The following is a 27,879-nucleotide window of genomic DNA, read 5'->3' as shown; positions in this document are numbered from 1 at the left end:
TGTAAAAGGGACTCCTCCTGGCCGTGTTGAGACAATTTGAACTACAAACATTAATAAAAACACAAACACACACACACAAAAAAAAACAAATAATGATTTTGACTGGAAACGACTGAGTCGGGAAAAGGCTACAAGCTCATGGTGATATCCAAAAGAGACAAAGAAAATGTGATCAAAGCACTGACGCCTAGCAACATGAGTCCGTGAACTGTTTAAAATTTATAAAATAAATGTATATGAAGTGTTTCATATACACAGATAAGTGAATTTGTGATTGCTGTCTCTCAACCAAACTGCAGTATCAGAACTACCAGCTTAAAATGTTAAATTTGAGTCAGGAAAACAGACACTATAGAACTTCAGAGAGATGGAGGCAGAAATGTTACCTAAAGACAGCAGAGCCCTGACTTGCATCTTCCCCCAGATGAGGGTGGGTCCTTGCTGCCATGTTTGGGTCAAGAATCAAGAGAGCCTGGATTTTATGAAAATTCCCTTAAATAGAAGACTTTAAATTTTAAGCATAAATTCTTCTTGAGTAGTGCTTTGAGCCCTTAGTGGGAAAGGCTTGTGGCATGACAAACACACAGCTAGCGGGATCCCCTCCTGGGCAGCAGGATCAGTGTAGCTGAGTGTACGTGGGACATTAGAGCGATAAGGAAAACCTGCGCCAGCCTTGGGTCTGCACAGGCCGTACGTGTCCGCCCCACCCTCAAGAAGGTCATATGTGTCTGTTTTTAAGATCCTGTTTCTGTCTGAGGCTGACAAAGAGAGTGTTGGCTGGAAGACCTGGAGTCAGAAATAAGCAAGAGCTTGGCTACTAACCTAAAAGTCGGCAGCTTGAATCCACCAACTGCTCTTTGGAAACCCTGTAGAGGCAATTCTACTCCGTCCTATAGGGTTGCTATAGGTTGGAATCCACTCAACGGCAATGCGTTAAATGCTTATAATTCCTTCTCAATGCTCTATGCTGGCTTGGGTGACTTCAGTCTCCAAATCACAAAACTGACCTTCACGTGTGGATAAATGTGAGACTGACTGTGTTTGCGTACAGGGAAGGAGAACATTTACTAAGTGGCAGAAATATAACAGGGGAAATTCACTTCAAATTCAGTGACCATATAATTAATCATTCAAACCAGGACACTTCAGAGTAACAAGGGAATAATTACCCTGGAAAACAAGCTTCAATCAGGACTGTCCTGGGGAGACAGGGATGCCTGTCACCAAGACTATGATGAATACAAGATTCTCGAAGTCTCTGATCCTTCCTAATTTATTTCCGCATTTCTGGTGAACAGCTTGTAGTATGTGTTTAATTAACATTTGTTCCATCAAGAGTTGAATTAAAATGATTATCAAAGACAGCTAAGCATTAATTCTCTTTTTCTTTTTTATCTGATTTATTCCTACTAAGCTGCGTATTTTATAAATTTTACACTGGTCGAACCACCTGTTCCTAGACATGATAATTTACTGTGATTGCATAAGAAATATGTCTGAATCCAATCGTGCTCTGAACAATACAATTATTGTGTTATTTTTTCTACTTATTCATATTTAGTATGAAGCTCACTAAAAGGCTTAACCGCTTATCTTGTACCTGAGAGAGAATAATCATCTCTTTTTTCAAGATGCTCATTGGAAAACACAATTATCATCAGCATAAATACTATTTCTCAAGATCCTAATTACAGCTTTTCAGTATCAGTCTATGGAATAAGGGTCATGTTTTTAAACACAGGCCTGTGTGTTTTTCTTAAACTGATTCGGCATTTGAGTATTGTCATATTTGAAATTTTACAAAACGGGATCATTAGTGAGAAAAAGCAACATTTACCATATCCTTCAGTCATATATTTAATTAGGTCACATAAAAATGCATACCCATTATTATTCTTAAAAGAAATGCCATTTGTTTATATTTTCAATCTACAAGGCTATGATAGATTATAGTACCTTAAAAGGAGGATGCAATTGATGCCGGTAATCAGAAAGCCTACTTAATCTGGAAAACACGTGTGTTACCTACCCTTACAACGTGGCCTCTCCTCCATTATGCTCCATGTCCCATTAGCTTGGCACTGGACGAGCCTTCTGCCCTCTAGATAATAACCAGGACTGCAGCTCAGCACTACTTGGGCACCATATTCATTCAGTGATCCAGAAACCAGCCTCCAGATGATGTGCTCTGAGAGCTGAGCTTCCAGACTAGGGCAAGTTACCGCTAGAGAAGAAACGTGTTTAATATCATCATTCTTACTCAAGGAATCAAAACATGCTTGATATTAACGGTAAGTGCCTGCTACATGAAACTGATCTTGTGCATATTACATCAGGTTTTCTCTCCTGTCCAAATAGTCACATATTATATTCTATATCACATCTTATACCAGGTTTTGTTTTTTTTTTCCCATCCAAATAGTCACAAAGGAATGATCACATATGTCGAAATGCATTCAACAGTCTCATTACAGGTGCATTAGAAATCTTGTAGTTAGTCTGAGGTTTAAAAGGACAAAAACCTTACACAAAGTTATGCAGTTCTTTTGGGATCTATGAAACCCTTTGTCAGATAAATGAGCTTATACATATAAAGATCTTACAAATAATTTGTCTCAATAACCTCTGAGAAACTTGGAATACTAATTGTACAATTGAAAACCAGTTTATACACTAATTTTCAGAAAATCAGATACTTACCTTCATTCCTTTTACTACAAAACAACCATATATAATATACTTTGGATACTACTGGATTTATAAGCACACAAAAATACGTATGTATCCTGGATTAATACTTTTCATAAAAATATTTATCAATTCTTAAATGAGATAATGCAGTCATGCCCCTAGGGAAAGGCCTAGAATATTGTTGTGCACCTCGGAGTTGATTCTGACATATAGTGACCCTATAGGACAGAGTAGAACTGCCCCACAGGATTTCCTGGGAAACTCTGGTGGTGTAGTGGTTAAGTGCTACGGCTGCTAACCAAAGGGTTGGCAGCTTGAATCCGCCAGGTGCTCCTTGGAAACTCTATGGGGCAGTTCTACTCTGTTCTATAGGGTCGCTATGAGTTGGAATTGACTCTGCGGCAGTGGTTTTGGCTTTTTTTGGTTTTAATCTTTGCCGGAGCAGATCTCCAGATCTCTTCTCCAGCAGAGCTGCTGGTGGGATCGAGTCACCTCTTGGTTAGTAGCCAAGTACTTAACCATTGCACCATCAGGGCTCCTTTTTTAAAAAATATAATAGCTACCTTCTCAACAACAAAAAAATAAAATAAATTACAAAAATATAAAAAGAATATAGTAGCTACCTAAGAAACAGCAGCTGTAATAGTAGTGGGTATAGCAGTGGTAGTAATACCACTGCAATAGTACCTGGTGGACTTCAAGGGATTTATAAATATGCTGAAATTATATACGGAGCTTTGGGTGTGCACGAGAATATATTTTTCTCAGAAGTACAATAAGATTTAAAGTAAAATGCATTTTACAAAGTTAGGAACCACTTCCCTAAAGAAATAATGAAGTTTCATTATCTAACATCTGTCACAATCAGCTACCCAAAAAATTGGCCAGAGTGATTAATCTATTGAGCCTGGAAGAATTACATAGTTTACATTTACACTTTATAAGTTCACTGCAATTACTTCTGAACCAAACCCATTGCCGCCGAGTCCATTCTGACTCAAACCAATCCTGTAGGGTAGAGCAGAACTGCCCCATAGGATTTCCAAGGAGCACCTGGTGGATTTGCACCACCAACCTTTTGGCCACCAGCCATAGCTCTTAGCCACTATACCACCAGTGTTAGGGTTAGGGTTACAAAGATTTCATCTAGTTTTCTTTCAATAATTTACCAGTATAACGTGAATAAAATGACAAAATAGGCCTTTTGGTATTATAGCAATAATAATATCAACAAGACTTAAAATGTAAAAGAAATTTTCTAACTTAAAATTAATATTTAGGTATATTTTTCTTAACTATTTTTTAAACAGAGAGACCTGGTGGTACAGGTTTTAAGAGCAAAATGTTGGCAGTTCGAATCCACCAGGCACCCCTTGGAAACCCCATGGGGCAGTTCTACTCTGTCCTATAAGGGCGCTGAGTCAGAGTTGACTCAACGGCAATGGGTTTGGTCTTTTGGTTTGGTTATTTCTTAGACAAAATAATGATTCTGATTTCATATGGATAACAAAGTGTTTTATTTATTGATATAAATGAAATTCTTCCCAAAGCAGAAACACCTTTAGAATTTCGGGCAAGTTTTCCATTTCTGAAAATAGTCTATAAAGCCTTTCAACTTACAGGCTTATAACTCAGTTTAATACACAATGCATATTTCAAATATAAAAGACATTTTATTCCACGCAAATAAATGTGCTTCCAGAATTAAACTTGATTGTTTTCTTGCTGTCTTTGTCATCTGTGCTATCTTTACAGACTATTCTGCCAAGAAGGATTCAACGCTGGCCTACGTGATGGGATCAGATATTTTCTTTGTGCTAATATCATCTACAACAGTGATTTCCAAATTCTCCATATTATTTCTTTCTTCATGAAAATGTTATCTGGTTTGTTTGTTTAACTATTTTATTCCAGTTTAATTGTCCGCTTGCACCTCTTTCTCTTTGCTAGGCTGCAGATTCTCTTATTGTAAACACTGTATCTTTTCACAATTTTCCTGGAGTACAGTGTTTGACAGTAGGTGCTAATCATATGTATTTATAATGGTGCGCGTGTGTGTGCGTATATGTATGTGTGCATGTGTGCGTGCGTGTGTGTGTGAACTGAAATATAATATGCTAAGAAAATATTGTGACAGTGCAAATGCAAAAAGAATATGAGGAAAGGAAAGCACATGGGTGGAAACCGACAATAAAAAGTGAGAAAAGGAATAAATACATTTTTTAATTTTTTTTCTGAAGCAAGTTGTGGTTTCCAGAAATTGTACAGATTTTTATTTTAATTAGTATTTTGAAAGATGATCTGAGGGAGAGGGTGTACGTAAACATCTGAGTTTGCATATTCTATGATATTATTTGAATGGTAAAATCCTGAGTAATATAAACCAAGAATATGTGAGAAGACCATTTCCAAGCACTTTTGGACAAGATCTAGTGTTTATAAGTTGTATCTGAGTGCGTACATGTATTTATACAGAAACAGTGCATAAAGTCCTCACAAAATAATTGGCTCTGATTTGTTGCTGCCAACACAGTTGTTCAAAGACAAAGAATGGCCCTTATTATTTCAGCTCCATAGAATCCATAGAATAAAAAAAAAAATTTTATAAGGTAGCTAAATTCTTTGTCAAAACTGTGAGCCTTGTGGGAGAAAACTGAAATTGAATAGAAATGGAACAGTTTACAATTCCTAAATTCCTTTCTCTTAATTCCCTGCTTTGTTTTGTTTTTTCCTAAGTAGTACCTAGCAATTCAAGTCAGAAATCTGGAAAATATGTCTTCATGCACATGGTATCTATCACACTTTCATGCAACTCATGACTCAACGCTGTTCATTTTCTCTCTCTCTCTTCCTTTTCTCTTTTTCTATCCGTCCTAACTGTGATTGCCTTTCTCCGTTGCCTAGAATCCAAACTCTAAATTTTGGTGGAAAACTCTGCTTGCACACCCCTAAAAGAATTTTTAAAGAAATATTTATCTCTTTTTCCTCCTTTATTATAAATCTAAAACTTTTCCTCTTTAGTTTAAATATTTGAAAGTATGTGACATGCAAATTTATATATATTTTTATTCAACTGTAGAGAGAGAGAGAGAAGATAAACTGACTCATAGTGATACAAACTTGACTTCTAACATTACAGTCTTACCTGTTCTTAAACTTTATATAAATGAAGACATATGTTATACACTCTTTTATTTCTGGCTTCAATATTATGCCTACGAAGTTAATCCCTGCTGAGGATGTAGTTATGTTGTGCATTTTCCTTTCTGTACATATTCGCTGTATAAATACACAACTACCCATGTATCCATTCTTTGTTGATGGATACTTGGGTTGCCTCCTTTTTGGCTTTTACGAATAGTGCAGCTATGAGCACATCTTTTGATGAACATACACATGCGTAACTGTGGGTGTATTTCTGGAAGTAGGATTGCTGGCTCATAAGGTATTTTTAAGGTTTCATTTGTTGTTGTTGTTAGTTGCCATTAAGTCGGCTCTAACTCATGGTGACCCATGTAACACAATAAAATACTGTCCTGTCTTGTGTCATCTTCATAATCATTGCTACATTCGAGTCCATTGTTGTAGCTACTGTGCATTTTGAGTGCCTTCCAACTTAGGTAACTCATCTTTCTTCACTCAATGTTCTATTGTGACCCACAAAGTTTTCATGGGTTAATTTTTGGAAATAAATAGCCAGACCTTTTTTTCTAGTCTGTGTAAGTCTGGAAGCTCCACTGAAACCTGCCCACCATGGTGGCCCTGCTGGTATTTGAAATACCAGTGGCATAGTTTCCAGCATGAAGGCAACATGCAAGCTACCCTAGTACAGCAAAAAGACAGATGGGTGATGGTCAGCCTTAGTAAGTATTGCCAAATGTTCTTCCTAAATGATTGTATCGACTTAAACTCTCACCTGCAATGTACAAGAGTTCCACTTACTTAATATTCTTGTCAGTACTTGGTATCCTCTGTCTTTTTCATTTATAAATTCTGGTGGGTGTGGAGTGGTATCTTCTTGTGGCTTTAATTTGTATCTCCTCGATGTTTAATGAAGTTGAGCTTTTTTTAATATGTTTATATCCCATTTAGCACTTTTTATTTTTGTGAGGCATTTGTTCTTTTGTCTATTTATCTAAGACATTGCCCACATTTTTTTCTTACTGGAATTTTTAGAAAAATCTTTGTTTGATGCATCCCCTTCAAATATTTTCACTCTTTCTGGGCCTATCTTTGTCAGGACTTAAACACGTGTTTTGGGGAAAAGAAATTCTGAAATTTAATGTAGTCGAACATATCAAGTTTTTCCGTGTTACTGGGCTTTTTGTATCATTATAAAATCTTTACCTAATCCAAGGTCATGGAGATACTCATATGTATTTTTATAGAAGTTTAAAGGTTTACTTGTGTATTTCCATCTAATCATCCTGCAAAGATTTTAGTATATCCTCTGAAGTTGGGGTCAAGATTTATTTTTATCACATCGCTGTCCAGCTGAACCACTTATTAAAACGATCGCCCTTTTCCTCACTGGGCTGCAATGCCACCTTTGTCAAAAGAAGTCAGGTGAATCTTCTCCTCTAGTCTCTACCCTGTGCCATCGTTTTGTTTGTCTTTCCTTGTACCAGCACGTCCTGTTTCAATTCCGCTATGCCTCCGTGATGAGTCTCAGTATTAGACGTCGTAAGGAAACGCACAGTACGTGATGGGAAGGCCTCCCTCTATAAAGTAGGCTAGGAATGATCAAGAAGAGAAGCGCCCTGTTCTAGACAACCTGCTTGGGCAGGTCAATTTAGGGAATGGAAAATACGGGTGGGTATTTAGGATTGGGAAACTGATTTTTTTTAAACTCTTCATGCTCATTGCTATGGACTGAATTGTGCCCCCCCCAAAAAAAAAAATTCTGTTTGTCAACTTGACTAGGCTATGATTCCCAGTATTGTGTGATTCTCCGCCATTTTGTCATCTGATGTGATTTTCCTACATGCTGTAAATCCTACTGGTACGATGTTAATGAGGTGGGATTAACAGCAGTTATGTTAACGAGGCACAACTGAATCTATAAGATTAGGTGGTATTTTAGGTCAGTCTCTTTTGAGACACAGAAGCAAGAAGCAGCAGAGAGACATTGAGACCTCATACCACTAAGAAAAAAGAGCCAGGAGAATAGTGCATCCTTTGGGCCCAGAGTCTCTGCCCTGTGAAGATCCTAGACCAGGGGAAGATTAATAACAAGGGCCTTCCCCAGAACTCACAGAGAAAGAAAGCCTTCCCCTGGAGATAGCACCCTAAATTTGGACTTCCAGCCTCCTGTGAGGAAATAAATTTTTTTGTTAAAGCTACCCACTTGTGGTATTTCTGCAATAGCAGCACTAGGTAACTAAGACACTCACAAGCACCTTGGAAACAATTTGTATACCCAAGGGTATGTAATATGGATTCGGGTCTTTGCAAACAAAGACCCCTCAGGATCCAACCTCTCTCATCTGCTAAAACACTTATTACAATGCAACTCTTCTCCATAAATGTTTTCTACTTACCATAGTGAGGAGTGCCTGGGTGATGCAAATGGTTAACCAAAAGTTTCGGAATTTGAATCTCTACAGAGGTGCCTGGGAAGAAAGGCCTAGCAATGACAGCAATGACACATTTCTACTCTGAGACACATGGAGTCACTATGAGTTGGAATCAGCTTGATGGAAATTGATTCTTAGATACACGAAAATGTGCTTCCCTGCTTTGGCATCTGCTGCTCCCTTTGCCTGGAATACCATTCCTTTCCCATCCTGATGTGTACTTGCTTTTAAGACACCTATCAAACATTTCTTGATTGGATTAATGACAGCCACAAAGAGCTTCAGAGTTAAAAGGTTTGTTTGAAAGAACACTGGGGAAAAAGTCTTCTATGGGCACACAGTTCTGCAATTCATACTGCGTTTTTTTTTTTTTTATGTATAGGAATGTAAGAAAGCAGTGCTCACAGAACGTGATCCTGTGAAAAAAGAGTAAGTCTGAGGATTCTCTGGACTACACGCTTTAACCTTAAGAAAAGTGGTTAAAAGAAAGCAAGTTGGAATGCATATACTAAGGGTCGATGTGGTTGTCTGTAGCAGGTGATATTGCAGGTGCCTTTTTTCTCCTTTACTCATTTTTTTTTTTTTTACTCTTTTATGTAGTTTCCAGATTTTCTACACATTGGTGATGTGCAAAGAAAAACAAACCAAGTAATCAAAGGAATTAGGAGTATTGACAGCAATAAGAGTATTTTTCAGTTAGTCTGGGAAAAGTGAAAAATGAAAAAACGTGAAAGTTAAAAGTTGTTTTTTTTTTAAATGAAAAATACTTAAAATAGGTAAACTTAGGGCCGATGAAAGCATCTGTTGCCTTGTGGTACAAATATGCATCTCTGTGAGTGTATGTGTGTATTTGCGCACTAGTTATTACATAAATAAAACACATGAAATATGAAAGTCTACATATATTAATGCATAATAGGCTAATGTCATTATTTACGAAAACTAGACTGCTTGTGTTTTGTCCTGAACTTTTTAATTCTTCTCACAATATCGGTAAGCAGAGGAATTAAATAAAAGAGACCAAAAATAAATGGTATAAGTGGAATACAAATATATCCCACATTAAAGGAATATCAATAAAATGAAACACACAGAATTATTTTACTCTATATGAACATTTTCATTTCACGACATTAGACATAACCAACTAATGGAATAAGGTAATACTGAGGAATATGTGGGATGGTAGAATACATGAAGGTAGGAATTACAGCAAAAACATGAGTAGAACACCATGGAAGAAAGAAGGCAAAGAGTGAGCTAACGGCACTGGGGAGAAAGAGAAGTAGGGCCTGGGAAATAACGTTTGGCTGGTTCACATTTTTCCTAGGGCTGGCCTGTCATTCAGAATCCAGAGGAATGAACACACGCGTTTCCACCGAGACTTTACAAAGTTGAATTACAGTCAGAAAGCAACACAGAGCAGCCTTACTGCCACTGTACTGACTCTTCATTCTTACCAACAAGAGTATCTGAGACTAGAATTCACCTGGGCTCTTCTCGTGTACATGCCAGCATTCCTCAATGTCTGGAGTAAACAGACCGCTGCTAAACTACTGCTACTTGTAGTGACTTACATACATTTCTTAGTGTTTTAAAAAAATATAAAGGTCCTTTTCACGTTGTATATACAAGTTTACATTAAAATGATCCTCACATAACCACTGAGTCAGGGATATATATACTATTACTATTCACATTTTACAAACAAATAAGTAGGCCCAGTCTCACCCCCCAAAAAAGGCTAGATTCCCTAGTCTGCTGTGTTTCTCTGACCCAGATACTTTCCTTGACCTCTAGCAAAAATGCAAGAAAAATATCTTTATTTTATAAAATCCTAAAACAAGTGACATGGATATAATTTTTATCAGAAATAAATCAGTGATGACTCCTAACGCAAAGTATAAATAGCAAATAAATAATAATATAAATTTTAAAGAATTTATAGAAATTTAGTCAATCTGGAAAGTGTAGAAAAATAAATCTTTTTGTTAAATTTTTATAAATCAATAATCTTGATAATTTTAGGTGACTAAATGGCTAGGTTAAGTTTAGTAAAACTAAGCAGGTTTTCAAAAACATATAAGTTTAGCTACCTCATTAGAAATGATCAACCTACAAATGTACCTTATACCCTCCCCCCTTTTTTTTTCTTTAATGAAATATGGGTTCTTTTCTACTTCTGAAAAGCCAATCACTGAAAACCCTATGGAGCACAATTCTACTCTGGTACAAACGGGGCCACCATGAGTCGAAGTCAACTGGACAGCAACTGAGTTCTACCACCTTAAAGAAAACAACTATTTTAGAATAATCTTCTTCTATTTTGACAAAGTCAAGAGGTCATTCCAATGTATCTGAAATATACTCTGAAAAGTTGATATGATTAACATATTTTTATACTCAAAAAAAATCAAATTATACTTCTCAAATCAGATTAGTTGACATTATAAGTATTACATAGTTTCTATGGATAAATGACACATCACATTTTAGGGATAAAATCATATATATATATATATATATGATTTTTTGTTTGTTTTTTTTTGTTTCTGTTGTTGAGAATATACACCAGCAGAACATACACCAATTCAACAATTTATACATACACAATTCAGTGACAATGATTACATTATTCAAGTTGAGCAACCATTCTCACATTCCTTTTCTGAGCTGTTCCCCCTGCACTGACATAAACTCACTGCCGCTTAAATTTCCTATCTAATCTTTCAAGTTGTTGTTGTCAATTTGATCCCATATAGACGTATCTTAAAGGCCCTAGTGGCACAGTGGTTAAGAGCCTGGCCGCTAACCAAAAGGTTGGCAGTTTGAATCCACCAGCTACTCCTTGGAAACCTTGTGGAGCAGTTCTACTCTGCCCTATAGGGTTGCTATAAGTTGGAATCACCTGGATGGCAATGGGTTCGTTTTTTTGAAACTTTTAAGTGCTGTTGTCAGTTCGGTCCCATATAGAGAGATCTTAAAAGAACCTAACAAGGCAGATATTCTCTACTAGTTAAGCTAAACTATTGTTTGGTTGGAAATGCTGGTGGCACAGTGGTTAAGTGCTATGGCTGCTAACCAAAAGGTCAGCAGTTCAAATCTACCAGACACTCCTTGAAAACTCTTTGGGGCAGTTCTACTCTGTCCTATAGAGTCCCTATTAGTCAGAATCGACTTGACGGCAACAGGTTTGTTTTTTTGATTTATTGTTTGGTTTTAAGAAGATTTAAGGGGATTTTTTTTTTTTTATTTGGTTTAAAGTCTAATGATAATCTCAGGGCAATAGCTTCAGGGGTTCAAATTTTGGCTCTACCATTTGCTAATTGTATGGTCTACATCAAGTATTTAGACTTTTTCACCCTTTCATTCTTCTGTTAAATGGATATAGGATTTGTTTTATAAGGTTACTTTGAGAATAAAATAATCAAAACAAGTAAAAAAGACACATTTTATTTAACCTGTTGGTGTTTCAGTGATAACATAAAATACTTTGCATTTTACTTGAAAAATATTGGCTTTTAATTTTATCTTGAATGATTCTGATTTATTATAGGCTCACTTAGCCCCGAGAAAAACAGGACGCCAACAGCTGTTTTGTTTAAAATATTCAGACAATGACAGTACAGCCACTGTAAATAAAGCCCTTCAGCCCAACCACTCATAAATTACACTTTCCATAAATCTTCTTTGATGTTCTAATCACCTCCCAGATGCTGAGATACATTTGTTTTACTTTGTTTTAGCGCAGTTTCCCCTCATCATACTCAATACGAGTTAGTGCTTTTTATTACCAACTTTAGTTCAAGCATATTTAATTAGGTTTATAAAATCTGACTAGATGCCATTGGAGTAAAATCACCCTCATAACTGGTCTTAATATTCACAACTAAAGCAGAGATCACAGCATACCATTAACAATCCATGGGAACTGGACAGGAGAAGAATACAAGACTGTTTTGGCTAAGTCAATAATGAACATAATGTCTTTGGGGAATACAAGGATACTGAAATTATTCAAATGCATTTCATACCATCCAACTTTGACATAGCTCTATAAAGAAACCACTCCACAAAGACAGAACCCAGAATATAGGATTCTTAAAGGCAGAAATTGTTTTTGGAAATTTGTTTTAATTTCAGAGCCTAGGCAAATAACTAGTATATGAGTTAACTAAAAAAAAAATAATAAGAGTTTGAGGATTAATATGGAATTATTAATAGAGTTTTAACATAAAGTTCTTATACAGTAGTTTATGTACTTGCCTGAGAGATCAGATTTTCTTTGGCATCAGAGAAAAAGGTTTGAAGTTCCTAACCTCTCCCTTCTAGATGCCTGATTGAAACTAGAGCCTGACAACACTGTCTTATCCTCAGGGTCCCGTAATTGCCAGATTTCTTCTCATTCTTGTGGCCACTGCCTTGTTCATTTCCAATTTATAAAGATACTGACAATAAAATACAATATTAAAGAACTAAAAAAAAGAAGAGGTATTTGACTTAACATCGGAACTGACTTACTACAGAGTTGTCAGAAAGGAATCGCGGCAAAAGTCGGGACTATATACACCTACGATGCTCTAGCTCTATCAAAGCTTATAGGTAAATAGCATCTCCGTGAAATCCTCTGATTTCAACAAGTAAACTAGAACAACGCTGAATTAACTTCACCCACTCAGTCATACTGGAAAACACACTTCAGAATTTTTTGCAATTCTATAATCTAAGCTTCATATTATAGCTATTTTTTAAATTACATAAAATGGCTAATGATTCTAAACTAGACCCTGGGGAAAATACAAATTGTACTAATACAAACACAGATTTCAAAGTAAAAAAAAAAAAAAAAAACCTAATGTTTCATTATTTCACTCATCGGGCTTATCTCCAATGAATGGATCTATATCCTTCCAATGGCTCTCTTCCCAAGGGCTGCTTTTCACTTACCTCTAAAACATTCCTTAGAGTTTTTTGTTGTGGTTATTTGTTTTGTTTTCATTTATTAGGTTTGATATGCTGCATACTTTCTAAAGTCAATGTTTTACTGATACCCCAAAATAAACTGGGTATTACGCAATTCCCCTAGTTAAGAACATCTCTCAAATTCTGTATTGAGAGAAAAACTTTTTTTGTGTGTATATTTTTATTTTTTAAGTATTTTATTAAACATTCTTTCCTAATTCCCCTACTGATAGAATTTTCCCAGCAGTGTTTTTCTAAGGAATACTCCACGGTATACCGGTGTGCTCAAAACTTATTTATGGATTACTGATGAACTTAAACCTAAATCATATTTAGTGGCATGGAACATGGTCTGAGCCACTGATCAAAGAATACTAGACTTTATTATGTTGATTAAAACCACACAAACTGGGAATTGGCATCTACATCAGTGACTACTATAGATTAGGTAGCCATATATGAAATGCTCTATGAATGGATAGTGACAAACCAACCTAGTCAGATTCTTTCTCTTTAATAATTTGAATGCATACCAGGATAAATGATAGATAGACAGACAGACAGAAATAGATACAGATCACCAGAGATGAGACTCGACAGAAATAGGTATTTAGAGAAAGTTGGTAGCTGCCAGTTGCTGCAGAAACCAACTCATAAGAAGTAGGTTATGAGAAAGCATATTCCTAGAGTCACGCTGAGAGAAGAGTCATGGTTACATCTTCTCATTCTCTGGCCTGGGAAGTCTGACTCTAATCGCTAAGACGCTTTCCTGACCTTTCTCCCCTCCCATATATTATGACAATAAACTCCCACCACATGCATTAACCTAAGATGTATCTCATTTCCTGTAACTGTAATACCTAAGTAAACCTTTTAAAAAGGCAGATTCAGAAAAACACTTTAGATGCCTAAATTCTTCCAATAGGGACAGGAGTTACTTGGTGGCCTTAAATTCCAGTGGTTGAATTTTATTTATGGAGAGTGTCTTAAAATACTGTGATATTTCACTTTGATATATACTTTGCCAGTTACAAATTATCATATCAGATTTGTAATCTTCAAGTTCAAACTAAAAAAAATGTTTCCCTTTGAAGAAATTTAATCTAGCAATAAGAGGGGCTTATCTTTAAACAAGAGTAGTTTCCAAAGAGGATTTCACTGAACACCTAAAAAGTGACTCCAACCTCAGGCATATCCTTATTCCAGTCATTGGTGAGAAGGGCGTCTTCTAGACATTTGTCTCCTAGAGGGCAAAATATGTATGTGTGTGTGTACAGTAAAGCGTGTGAAAGCCAGAACCTATGTAAGGCAGAAACCTGTCAGAGAAGGAAAACAAATACTTTGCATTAGTAGAGAGTGATAGAAAAGTGGAAAGACTATACTCTTTCAAAGGCAGAAAACTTTCAGTACCCGGAAGAACAAGGCAGTCCCCTCGAGTTCCGGTTCTCAGAGGTTTCACTGTATTTAGTGAACTAAAATTAAATTGACAAGGTCATGCACTAGAAGGTCTTCTCTACCTCACAGCCTCTCTGGAGTTGTGGTGGGATCAAGGGAATGGATAAGGAGGGAGACTAGGAAAATGTCATAAAAAGTCTAGAGAAGTCCTACATCAAGAGAACATAAACACCTTTACAGAACTGAATTCACTATGTGACTTCAATTATCAGTATAGGCTTTCCAACTATCAATCAGACTCAGAGTTACATTTTCTGAAGGTAATTAGAAAAATTGGATGCCCACACATATATTAAGTAAATATTTTTAAAACAAGATCAATATTGTTGATAGTGTCTACTGTCAATATTATAATAAATATCAGTCGTCTAAATCTAAAATAATCTATAATCCAAATATAATGATGCTAAAATTGACACTTTTCGGGTAAGAAATACTTAAATTTGTGAGCTGTCATTCGTTTCACTTTAAAAAGCAGAGATACAGCATTCTCTCAAGAGAGACAAATATACCAGTTATCTGTGCCCTGAAATGGTTCAGAAAAGAAAGAAAAAGAAAAAAATACATTTATTGAGAGAGAGATTCTAGGTTGTCCCTGACTTTTGTTGATTTTTCTGAAATAAATTCATGCTCAAATGCTTCAGTTCTTTAAATTTTCACTCAAGCAAATAACTAGTTCTTCAAAGGGTTTTAGAAAAAGGAATAGTCGTCATATAGTGCTGGTCCACTAGAGAAGAAAATGAGGCCTTGTAGTGACAATAGATGTTGGTAAGAAGAAGAACTGAAGGGGAAGAATGGACGGCAAATTAAATGCTGCTCCTGCTGTTCAGAGTCACCTACAGACTGTCCTCGTAGACCCACCACCGCCCTCCTCATTTCTTCTACGTCTCCTTCTATTTCAAGTTGAAAAGCAAGTCTTACGATTTTGGGAGGACGGAGAGATTTAGAGAGGAATCATTCAAATCTAATGGCTGTTTTCTCATGTCCTGTACAATATCTCCTCAAAAACATTAATGCAGCCAAAACCAAACCAAACCCACTGCCATCAAGTCGATTCTGACTCACAGCGACCCTATAGGATAGAGTAGAACTGCACCCACAGGGTTTCCAAGGAGGGCCTGCTAGATTCAAACTGCTGACCTTTTGGTTAGCAGTCATACCTCTTAACCATTACGCCACCAGAGTTTCCAATGCAGCTAAATCCTTACCAATAATATAAATTTTCAGGACCTCAGCATATGTGACTCGTAGAGTCCTTTCGTTCCTAACATAATTTTGATTATTACTGAATAAAACAAAAAATCTAAGGTGTAACTATTTTCAAAAGTATGTTGTTGTTGTTAGATGCCACTGAGTTACTTAGCAATTCTATGTATAACAGAAGAAAACGCTGCCTAGTCCTGTATATCTTTATAATCATTGCTATGTTTGAGCCCATTATTGCAGCCACAGAGTCAATTCATCTAGTTGAGGGTTAAAAGCATCCCAATATATATAATGGTATATATAGTGAGAATAATATTATTATTTTGTAGGTTTATTATGAGGATCAAAAATGTCATGCACGTAAAATGCTTAGAACAATACCTGGAACATATTAAAAACTCAGTGATATCACACAATATATATCTGTGTATGTATGTATATGTATATTATTTACACATAAGTATATATGTATTTTTTTATATATGTATATAGCTTTAGTTTATTATTGAGCTGTTTATACATCATATAAAGCTATTTGGTATGCCGCCACATTGCTCCCCCTTTTTACTATGTATTTACATTACATTTAGCCATGTAAAGCCCTCATGGTGCCTGGCACTTGCTGTGGTTGTTGTCAGGTGCTGCCAAGTGGGTTACAACTCATAGCGACCCTATGTAAAACAGAACGAAACATTAACTGGTCCAATGCCATCCTCACAATCGTTGCTATGCTTGAGCCCATTGTTGCAGTCACTGTATCAATTCATCTCATCAAAGGTCTTCCTGTTTTTTGCTGACCGTCTACATTACCAAGCATGATGTCCTCCTCCAGGGACTGGTCCCTCCTGATAACATGTCCAAAGGACATGAGTCTAAATCTCGCCATTCTCACTTCCAAGGAGCATTCTGGCTGTAACTTCTTCCGAGACAGATTTGTTTGTTCTTCTGACGGTCCACGGTATATTCAATATTCTTTTCCAACACCATAATTCAAAGACATCAATTCTTCTTTGGCCCTCCTCAATCATTGTCCAGCTTTCACATGTATATGAGGCAATTGAAAACACCATGGCTTCAGTCAGGCACACCTTAGTCCTCAAGGTGACATCTTTGCTTTTTAAAACTTTAAAGAGGTCTTTTTCAGCAGATTTGCCCAATGCAGTGCATCTTTTGATTTCTTGACTGTTGCTTCCATGGGTGTTGATTGTGGATTCAAGTAAAATGAAATCTTCAACAGCTTCAATATTATCATGATGTTGCTTATTGGTCCAGTCATGAGGATTTTTCTTTTCTTTACGTTGAGTTGCAATCCATACTGAAGGCTGTAGTCTTTGATCATCATCAGTAAGTACTTCAGGTCCTCTTCACTTTCAGCAAGCAAGGCTGGGTCATCCGTATATCCCAGTTGTTAAGAGTCTTTTCCAAGCCTACTACCCCATTTTTCTTCATATAGTCTAGCTTCTCAGATTATTTGCTTAGCATACAGATGGAATAAGTATGGTGAAAAGATACAACACTGACATACCCCTTTCTTGATTTTAAATCAAGAAGTATCCCCTTGGGACAACACTAGGAGCCCTAATACATGGCATAAACAGGATACGAAACATAATTAACAATGCACGAACACCAGAAGAGAAACTAGATAACTGGGAGTTCCTAAAAATCAAATACTTATGTTCGTCAAAAGGCTTTACCAAAAGAGTAAAAAGACAACCTACAGACTGGGAAAAAAAAATTTTGGCTATGACATATCTGATGAGCATCTAATCTCTAAAATCTACAAGATACTGCAAAACTTCAACAACAAAAAGACAAGTAACCCAACTAAAAAATGGCCAAAGGATATGAACAGACATTTCACCAAAGAAGGCATTCAGGCAGTTTGCAGATACATGAGGAAATGCTCACTATCATTAGTCATCATTGAAACTACAATGAGATACCATCTCATGCCAACATGGCTAGCACTAATCCAAAAAAACAAAATAATAAATGTTGGCAAGGTTGTGGAGAGACTGGAGCACTTATACACTGCTGGTGGGAATGTAAAATGGTATAGCCACTTTGGAAATCAATATGTTGCTTCCTTAAAAAGCTAGAAATAGAAGTACCATATGATCCTGCAATCCCACTCCTTGGAACATATCCTAGAGAGAGATAAGAACTATCACACAAATAGATATATGCACATCCATGTTCACTGCAGCACTGTTCACAATAGCAAAAAGATGGAACAATCTAGGTGCCCATCGACAGACCAATGCATAAAAAATGTATATACACGCAATGGAATACTACACAATGATAAACAACAATAATGAATCCGGAAAATACCTCACAACATGGATGAATCTGGAAAGCATTATGCTGAGCAAAATTGGTCAGTTGCGAAAGCACAGATATTGTATGAGACCACTATTATAAGAACTCAAGAAAATGTTTAAACACAGCAGAAAACACTCTTTGGTGGTTACAAGGGTGGGGAGGGAGTGAGAGGGCAATTCACTAACTAGATAGTAGAAAAGAATCATCCTAGGTGAAGTGAAGGACAACACACAATGCAGAAGAAGTCAGCACAACTGGAGTAAACCAAAAGCTAAGAAGTTCCCTGAACACAACCAAATACTTCAAGGGACAGAGTAGCTGGGGATGCGGTCTGGGCACCATGGTTTTGGGGTGACATCTAGGTCAATTGGCATAACAAAGTTTATTAAGAAAATGTTCTGTATCTCACTCTGGTGAGTGGCATCTAGGGTCTTAAAAGCTTGTGAGTGGTCAACTAAGACACATCAGCTGGTCCCAACCCACCTGGAGCAAAGGAGAATAAAGAACACTAAAGACACAAGGAAAATATTAGTTCAAGAGACAAAAGGGCCACATAAACCAGAGACTCCATCAGCCTGAGATCGGAAGAACTAGATGGTGCTGGCTACCACCAATGACTGTCCTGACAGGGAACACAACAGAGAGTCACTGATGGAGCAGGAGAAAAGTGGGGTGCAGAACTCAAATTCACATAAAAAAACCAGACTTAATGGTCTGACTGAGACTAGGGGAACCCGAAAGACATGGTCCCTGGAATGTCTGCAAACCAAGAACTAAAGCTATTCCTGAAGCCAACTCTTCAGACAAAGATTAGATTGGACTATAAAACATAAAATAATACCATGAAGAGTGTGTTTCTTAGTTCAAGCAGATACATAGGACTAAATGGGCAGCTCTTGTCTGGATGAAGGATAAGAAGGCAGAAAGGGACAGGAGTCGGCTGGATGGACACAGGAAACCTGGGGTGGAAAGGGAGGGTGTGCTGTCACATTAAGGGATTGCAGCTAGTGTCACATAAAAATATGTGTATAAATTTTTGTATAAGAAATTAGCTTGAGCTGTAAACTTCCACCTAAAGCACAATTTAAAAAAAAAAAAAAAGGAGTATCCCCTTGTTCTGTTCGAATGATTGCCTCTTGGTCTATGTACAGGTCCCCATAGCACAATTAAGTGTCCTGGAATTCCCATTCTTCACAATGTTATCCATAATTTGTTGCAATGCATACAACAGGATGCCTTTACATAGTCAATAAAACACAGATAAACATCTTTCTGGTATTCTTTACTTCAGCCACAATCCATCTGACATCAACAATGATATCCCTCATTCCATGCCCTCTTCTGAATCTGGCTTGAATTTCTGGCAGTTCCCTGTTGATGCACTGCTACAATCATTTTTGACTGGTCTTCAGTTTTTTTTTTTTTTCAGCAAAATTTTACTTGTGTGTGATATTAATGTTATTGTTTGATAATTTCCACATTCTGTTTGATCACCTTTCTTTGGTGATCAAATATGGATCTCTTCCATTGAGTTGGCCAGGTAGCTGTCTTTCAAATTGCTCAGCATAGACAAGTGAGCACGTCCAGTACTGTACCCTTTTGTTGAAGTATCTCAAGTGGTATTCCATCAATTCCTGGAGCCTTGTTTTTCTCCAATGTTTCAAGCGCAGCTTGGACTTCTTTCAGTGCCATCAGCTCTTGACCATATGCTATCTCCTGAAATGGCTGAATGTCGAACAAGTATTTTTGGTAGACTGACTCTGTATATTCTTTCCATCTTCTTTTGAAGCTTCCTGCACCATACAACATTTTGCCCAAAGAATCCTTTAATATTGCAACTCGAGGCTTGAAGTTTCTCTTCAGTTCTTTCAGCTTGCGAAATGCCAAGCATGTTCTTCCCTTTTGGCTTTCTAACTCCAGGTCTTTGCACATTTCATTATAATATTTTACTTTGTTTTCTCGGACTACCCTTTGAAACCTTTGTTCAGCTATTTTACTTCATCATTTCTTCCATTCCCTTTAGCTATTCTACATTCAAGAGCAAATTTCAGATTCTCCTCTGACATCCATTTTGGCCTGGCACGTGTTGTTGTTGTTAGGTGGCATCGAATTGGTTCCAACTCATAGCAACCCCATAGGACAGAGTAGAACTGCCCACAGAGTTTCCAAGGAGTGGCTGGTAGATTTGAACTGCTGATCTTTTGGTTAGCAGTCGTAGCTCTTAACCACCATGCCACCAGGACTCCTGGCACATAGTATATCCTTAATAAACTATTTGTGATGAACTTGCTTCACTAAGTTTTAATTGGAAAAAAAAAATATTGGGATTACATTTTACATTTCATTAGAACGTAACCTTAATGGTTTCACTTTCTCCTAAATACAAAGTGCACGATACCTATCTATTCATCATTTTGTCAAACTATTAAGCCAGTACATTAACAGCACAGCCTTCATTTGTATTATTATGTCACTAACGTGAATCATATCTTCAATGATCCAAATCCAGTCTCAGTAAATAATTAAAATGAAAAGAAATGAGCCTCAAACTTCTGCTTTGGAGATTTATAGTACTGCGGGTAGCGTACAAACTGAAACACAGTAGTTTATTACAACCTTTATTTTAGTAAACATGGGTGAAATTAACTGATTTTATTTATCATTTACATTTACAGAAAAGCTGAACTGTTTCTTATCTCTTGAGATTCAGTGCACTAATCTACGTACTATTGTATTTGTTATAGAAATTTGTAAAATTGTTTCATACCACTATGGTTTTTGATGGAATTGGCCTTGGGGGAATAAATATTTCAGATTTTATTAGTAGCCAAATTTTCTAAACAAGAGGTACAGTTTTATGCTTACTCTGCCTTTATTCTTTAATTTAAATTAAGTGAAGAAATACCCTCCTTAAATAAATAAAGGACAAGTTTTTCCTATATTGAATAACACGGAATTTTTAATGTAATGTTCCTCTCTCCCCTTTCTAAAGTTTAATATGCAATGGGAAAAAACAAAATATTTCTCTGAAAGTTTGAGATGATAATACTTAGAAAATACGAAGTAGATTTTCCATTTTACTGTAAAGGTTATATATTTTTCCCTGTATCACTGAACCAGGGCTTTGAACCAGTTTGAACTGCTTCAGTTGTGGCCGGCAAAGCGCAACCACAACAGACTCGAATTTTTAAAATTTGGATGATCTGGAACCATAATTAGAACAGGAAAAATTATTGCCAGGACTGAGGAGAATGACACACATCCAAAGCAACAAGGTTGGCTGCCATCTCTGAGTGGGGCACCATTGTTTCTGACTTTGCACAAATTTGACTGGCAAGAGATTTGGTTGCTATGTAACGATAGCTGCCCTTGTTTTCTCAGAGAGAGATTAAGTTTCCAACAGGGCTTCAACTCGTAATTTTTCACATTTCAGTTCAACCAAATTTTAAAAATTCGTGTCAGTTCTGGTGACGCTTCCTCAGCCATTATTGAACTGGAAAGAACTGCTTCCAAGCCCTGTACTAAACAAATAGGGCTCGGTATTGAAGAAAGGCTTTGAAATGCAAACTAACTTTTTCCTGTTTGGTAATCATTTAACTGAACATGCTATAACCTTATTATAGTAGAAAGTTTATTGGTATGCAAAGAGCAATTTTGTTCTTTAATTTTTCCTTTATAACATTAAAGTAATTGTACTTTATACATATTTTAAAACAAGAAACTCGAATGTATGTATAAAGCAAGCAAACTTACATGCTTTTATAAAATTATTTTACATCATAAGTACAAAGTAGTTCTCTTAATTGATGCAACATTTGCCTCTGAACTGCCAAAGACCCTGATCCTAATTTTTCCAGAAATTTTACAAATAAATATTCATTGCCCTTGAAATCATTTGGTCTACTATCAATTCTCAAATGAATGATGACTCCGTCATGTATTATCAGTTACTAATACTTTTCAGAATGGATTACCATATTAGCTTAAACTGGCAACTTTTTGTTGGTATTTTCAGTTTTATAATATATTAAGACTTAAAAAACATGAGAGCTAATAAATTCCTAGAGGCGGTATAGCAAAGAAGTTAGAAATAGAGACACTCTTTTCAGGTTTCTAACTTCTACTCAGGTTTCTCTGAACCAAAAAATCCAACTTTACTTAGTATTTCTGTGACTCCAGCCCAGTTCCCAACCTAGCCCTTCCTCAGTTTCTTCATCTACAGAATGGGGACAACAAAATGACACACTCCATAGGATTCAGGTGGGAATTAGTCAGTATGTGTGAAGCTCTTGAAACCAAGCCTGGAAAATAACAGGGGTTCCAGCACTAGCCTGAAACTAGCTATTTTCAACATAGCATGTATATTTAAATATGCATATACCTAATTATTTTCTGGGTTATACCTAATCTTAGGAGCCCTGGTGGTGCAGTGTTTAGAGCTCCTCTGCTAACCAAAAGGTCTGTAGTTTGAATCCACCAGCTGCTCCTTGGAAGCCCTAGGAGGCAGCTCTACTCTGTCCTACAGGGTGGCTATGAGTCAGAATTGACTTGATGGCAACAGGTTTGGTTTTTTGGTTTGTTCGTTTGTTTAATATACCTAATCTTGTATGATCTGAGTCAGGCACCAAGTCAGTCTCTTCCATGATATCTGACTTTTTCCTCTTTTGGAGAAGTGAGTTCAAAGTAAAAAGAAAGTTTATGAATTGTATGCTAATTGCCATGAGAGCTTGCTGGGGATTTTAAGCAGAGTGGCATATTCTGATTTATATTTTTAAAAGATCCTTCCACCTACAGTATGAAGAGCAGGACTGGTAGGAGAGATGAGTTAGGCTTCAACAAGAAACAATGGTCACTTGGACTGGTGTCGAAATGGAGCAATGTGCCCAGATATGCTGTATAACTAGAGATGACAGGGCTTGATCTTGCAATGAATGTGGGATGAGAGGACGAGACAAACGGAGGAAAGGTTAAGGGAGAATGCCTAGATTTCTACTCTAAATTCCCTTTCACAGCGTTGCTGGTTACTGGGAGCATTATCAGGCCTGCTTCCAGTTTCTGCTCTCTTCTTTACTTCTATTTGCTTTTTTGCTCCTATCTGTGGATATTTCTGAGAGCTCCCAGGACTCGCCAGTCATCTCTCCTTACACTCACCCTCACCTACAATGGGAAGAGTTTAATACTTAAAATATCTCCCTATTGATAGCCTAATGGAATGGGCAGGGTCTTGAATCTGGGCTCCACAAGGTGTGACGTGTCCCAAAGGAGACCTTTGGAAAATTACATAATTACTCTGTTTTTGTGCTCCCCCAAAATTTGATCTAATCCAGCTGTTTACATATGGCCTTTACGTGTGGCAGTAGCAGATCTCCAACGGGGAAGTTTCCTACAATAAAACATTTCCCTGTATGTTTTTATAATGACCAACAAGATTCATTTCATTGCAAATTGAGTATTTTACTACTTTTAAAATCATTATTACTCATTTGCATATGAGTAAAATAATGAGAATAATATCTTCTTCATAGATTTCTATTGTAATTAAACAACATAACAGGATAAAATGTTTAACACATTAATATTGCATAGCTACCATTCAATAAGTGGTCCCGATTGTTACTAGTATTTCACCACACTAATCTCCTGTCCCATCATCTCCCCTACAGACTGATCATATGATTGAATGGTGTCCCCCGAAAATGTGTGTTGTATACCCTAACCTCTATACCTGTGGATGTGACCCCAATTGGGAATAGGGTTTTCTTTGTTACACTGATAGGTCATATCAGTGTAGGGTGTGTCTTAAGCCAATCATTTCTGAAATATTAAAGAACAGATTGGGCACAGGAGAAAGCAGACACAGGGGGAAAACCAACACTGCAAGGACTGAGGACACGGTCTACAAGATCAGGAACTCCAAGGATGGCCAGCTAGAGAAGCAGAGCAAGGATTTTCCCTCTGAACCTATAGAGACAGAGCCTTCTCCTAGAGTCAGTGCCCTGAATTTGAACTTCTAGCCTCCTAAACTGTGAGAAAATAAATTTCCGTTTGTTAAGGCCACCCACTTACATTCCTGTTATAGCAGCATTAGATAAATAAGGCATAATTTCACCCCTTTTATTACCTCATTTACCTCAGCTATTACTTCCTACTATGATTTATATTGGAGCCCTGGGGGCACTGCAGTTAAGAACTCGGGCTCCTAACCAAAAGGTTGGCAGTTCAAACCCACCAGCAGCTCCTCAGAAACCCTATGGCTATGGGGAAGTTCTACCCTGTCCTATAGGGTCACTATAAGTTGGAATTAACTTGATGGCAATAGGTTTAGTTTTTATGATTTATATTAGACCATTCATTTAATGTCCTATGCTTATTTGTAGGATGCAAAGGCTGTGCCGTGCTGTGTCATTTTTTTCTTTTATAACAGTGGTTGCAAACCGTATCTACATCCTACACAGAGTGCACACTCCAAGAATGTGTGGTGAATGACTTAAGGAGTGTACATCACTTGCTTATTCAAATACATAGTGGACTCCCTTGTGCCGACTCATAGCGACCCTATAGGACAGAGTAGAACTGCCCCACAGAGTTTCCAAGGAGTGCCTGGCAGATTCAAACTGCTGACCTTTTGGTTAGTAGCTGTAGCACTTAACCACTACACCACCAGGGTTTCCACTATGAGTCAGAATCAACTCCATGACCCTGCGTTTTTTTTTTTTTTTTGGTTTTGTGCCTACTGGAGTTCTTTCTCATATTTTCTCCATGGAGTCAAAGGTATTTTGTCTGTTGCCATCTTTTTGAAACTCTATTTTTCTCGCTTCCTCTGCCCCAATCAAGGACATAAAAATGTACACTGTACTTCTTATAAAAAAAAAAAAAATTTTTTTTTTTTACTTCTTATAGTTCTAATATATTTGGCTTTTCATGTTGTAACTGAATGATGCGAAACAATTTTTTGACCAGTTCAATGGCAATGGGTTAACACAATTATGTATGTTCTTACACGTGCATATGGATCAGATAAACATAAAAAAAGTTCGTATTTATGCTGTAGAAGCAAAAGTTTGAATACTTTCTGGCTTGAACACATTCAGGAAGAAACAGCTCAACATTCCTATGAAAGACTTCAGGTTCTTGTTCACCCTGTCCACCGATGAACTAACAGGGCATATGTGTAAGGCATTCTTTAATTCATCTATGAATAATGCTTCATGGGTTAAAATAAGGAGCTATTGAGGGTGTGTCTGGATTATCTTCAGACAAAATGATTTCCACAAAGCTTTAAAGGGTGATGGAAGAATCTATGTCCATCAGGGCATTCATACTAAAATGTTTCCTTGGAAATATTTACAACCCACGACAATATTGATTTTTTAGGACTGGAAAATTTTCCTTTAAATATGAATTCATACTAAGAACATTTTGGGAAAAAAAAAGTGTTATTTTTATCTTATTCTGTTTTTAAACAAATAATAAGAGAAGTGCAAATATTACATTTTATATACTTGTCATTAGTCTTTCTCAGACGGCATACAAATTTAAAATGGATTTTCTTTTAAAATACAGCATAATGATTTACATTTTAAGAATAACACCAAGAGAACTTAAAAAAAAAAAAAAAAGTGCTAATGTTTGGGCTCCACACAGGACCAGTTAATTGGAATCCTTGAGAAGGAAATCTGGGCATTGGTATTTTAAAAACTCTCCAGATGGTATACTAGATATCCTAGGCATTAGTGAGCTGAAATGAACTGGTACGAGGCATTCTGAATTGGACAATCATATGATCTACTATGTTGGGAATGACAAATTGAAGATGGCATTGCATTCATTGTTAAAAAGGTCCATCCTGAAGTACCATACTGTCAGTGAGAGGATAATATCCATATGCCTACAAGGAAGATCAATTAAAACAAGTATTATTCAAATTTATGTACCAACCACTAAGGCCAAAGATGAAGAAACTGAAGATTTTTACCAACTTCTGCAGTCTGAAATTGATAAATTTGGAATCAAGATGTATTGATAATTACTGGTGATCGGAATGTGAAAGTTGGAAAAAAAGAAGGATCAGTATTTAGAATATTTGGTCTTTGTGATAGATAGGAAGCTGGAGATCGCTGGAAATTTGCAAGACCAATGACCTTTTCACTGGAAATACCTTTTTTCAACAACACAAATAGCAGCGACTATACACATTTTTTTTTTTTTTTTATATACATAGACCTTGCCAGGTGAAATACACAGGAATCAAATTGACTACAACTGTGGAAAGAGACGATGCAGAAGCTCAATATCTGCAGCCAGAACAAGGCCAGGGACTGACTACAGAACAGACCATCAATTACTCGTATGCAAGTTGAAGTTCAAGCCAAAGAAAATTAGAACAAATCTACAAGAGCTAAAGTATGATGTTCACTATATCCTACCTGAATTTAGAGACCATGTTAAGAATACATTTCATGCATTGAACACTAATGATCAAAGACTAGACACGAAGGGCATCATGCATGAGAAAAGCAAAAGGTACTAAAAAAAAAAACAGGAAAGAAAAAAAGACCAAAATGGGTATCAGAAGAGACTCTGAAATTCGCTCTTGAATGTCAAGTAGCTAAAACAAATGGAAGAACTGATGAAGTAAAAGAGCTGAACAGAAGACTTGAAACGGTGGCTTGAGAAGACAAAGTAAAGTTTTATAATGAAACATGCAAAGACCCGGAGTTAGAAAACCAAAGGAAAGAACACATTTACCATTTCTCAAGCTGAAGAACTGATGAAAAAATTCAAGCCTTTTGTTGCAATAGTGAAGGAATCTCTGGGCAAAATATTGAGCAACGCAGGAAGCATCAAAGGAAGACATAAGGAATATACAGAGTTACCCTACCAAAAAGGACTGGTCGACGTTCAACCATTTCAGGATGTAATATGTGATCAAGAACTGAAGGTACTGAAGGAAGAAGTCCAAGTTGCACGGATGGCATTGGCGAAAAACAGGGCTTCAGGGATAGACAGGACATCAGTTGAGATGTTTCAGCAAACAGATGCTGTGCTGGAAGCACTAACTTGTGTATGCCAAGAAATTTGGAAGACAGCTAACTGGCCAATCAACTGGAAGAGATTCATATTTGTACCCATTTCACAAAAAGGTTATCCAAAAGAATGTGGAAATTATCAAATGATATTAATATCACCTCCAAGTAAATTTTTGCTGAGGATCATTCAAAATACTTTACAGCAGTACATCGACAGGGAACTGCCAGAAATTCAAGCCAAATTCAGAAGAGGGCCTGGGAAGAGGGATGTCACTGCTAATGTCAGAAGGATCTTGGCTGAAAGAAGAGAATAACAAAGATGTTTACCTCTATTTTATTGACTATACAAAGCCATTCAACTGTGTGGATCATAACTGATTATGGATAACATTGCAAAAGAATTCCAGAACAATTAATTGTGCCCATGCAGAATTTGTACATAGGCCAAGAGACAGTTGTTCAAACAGAACAAGGAGATACTGTTCGTGGTTTAAAATCAGAAAGGGTGTGTGTTAGGGTAGTATACCTTCACCATACTTATTCAATATCTGAAGCCCTAGTGAAGCAGTGGTTAAGAGCTTGGCTGTTTACCCAAAAAGTCAGCAGTTCAAATTCACCAGCCTCTCCTTGGA

The 27,879-nt window shown here is 36.8% G+C and overlaps 1 protein-coding gene across 1 annotated transcript in view; it reads right to left on the bottom strand.

Moving 5' to 3' along the window:
- The window catches only part of CSMD1 (CUB and Sushi multiple domains 1), a 1,768,974-nt gene that overhangs the window by 100,770 nt on the left and 1,640,325 nt on the right, over nucleotides 1-27,879 (bottom strand). Inside the window, exon 52 of the mRNA XM_064294928.1 lies at nucleotides 2,030-2,224. Within this exon, the coding sequence (XP_064150998.1) occupies nucleotides 2,030-2,224 (195 nt within the window). The remainder of the gene's footprint in view (nucleotides 1-2,029; nucleotides 2,225-27,879) is intronic.

The sequence above is a fragment of the Loxodonta africana genome, chromosome 12 (genome assembly GCF_030014295.1).
Source record: "Loxodonta africana isolate mLoxAfr1 chromosome 12, mLoxAfr1.hap2, whole genome shotgun sequence".
NCBI lineage: Eukaryota > Metazoa > Chordata > Mammalia > Proboscidea > Elephantidae > Loxodonta > Loxodonta africana.
This window is presented reverse-complemented; position numbering and strand designations above follow the sequence as displayed.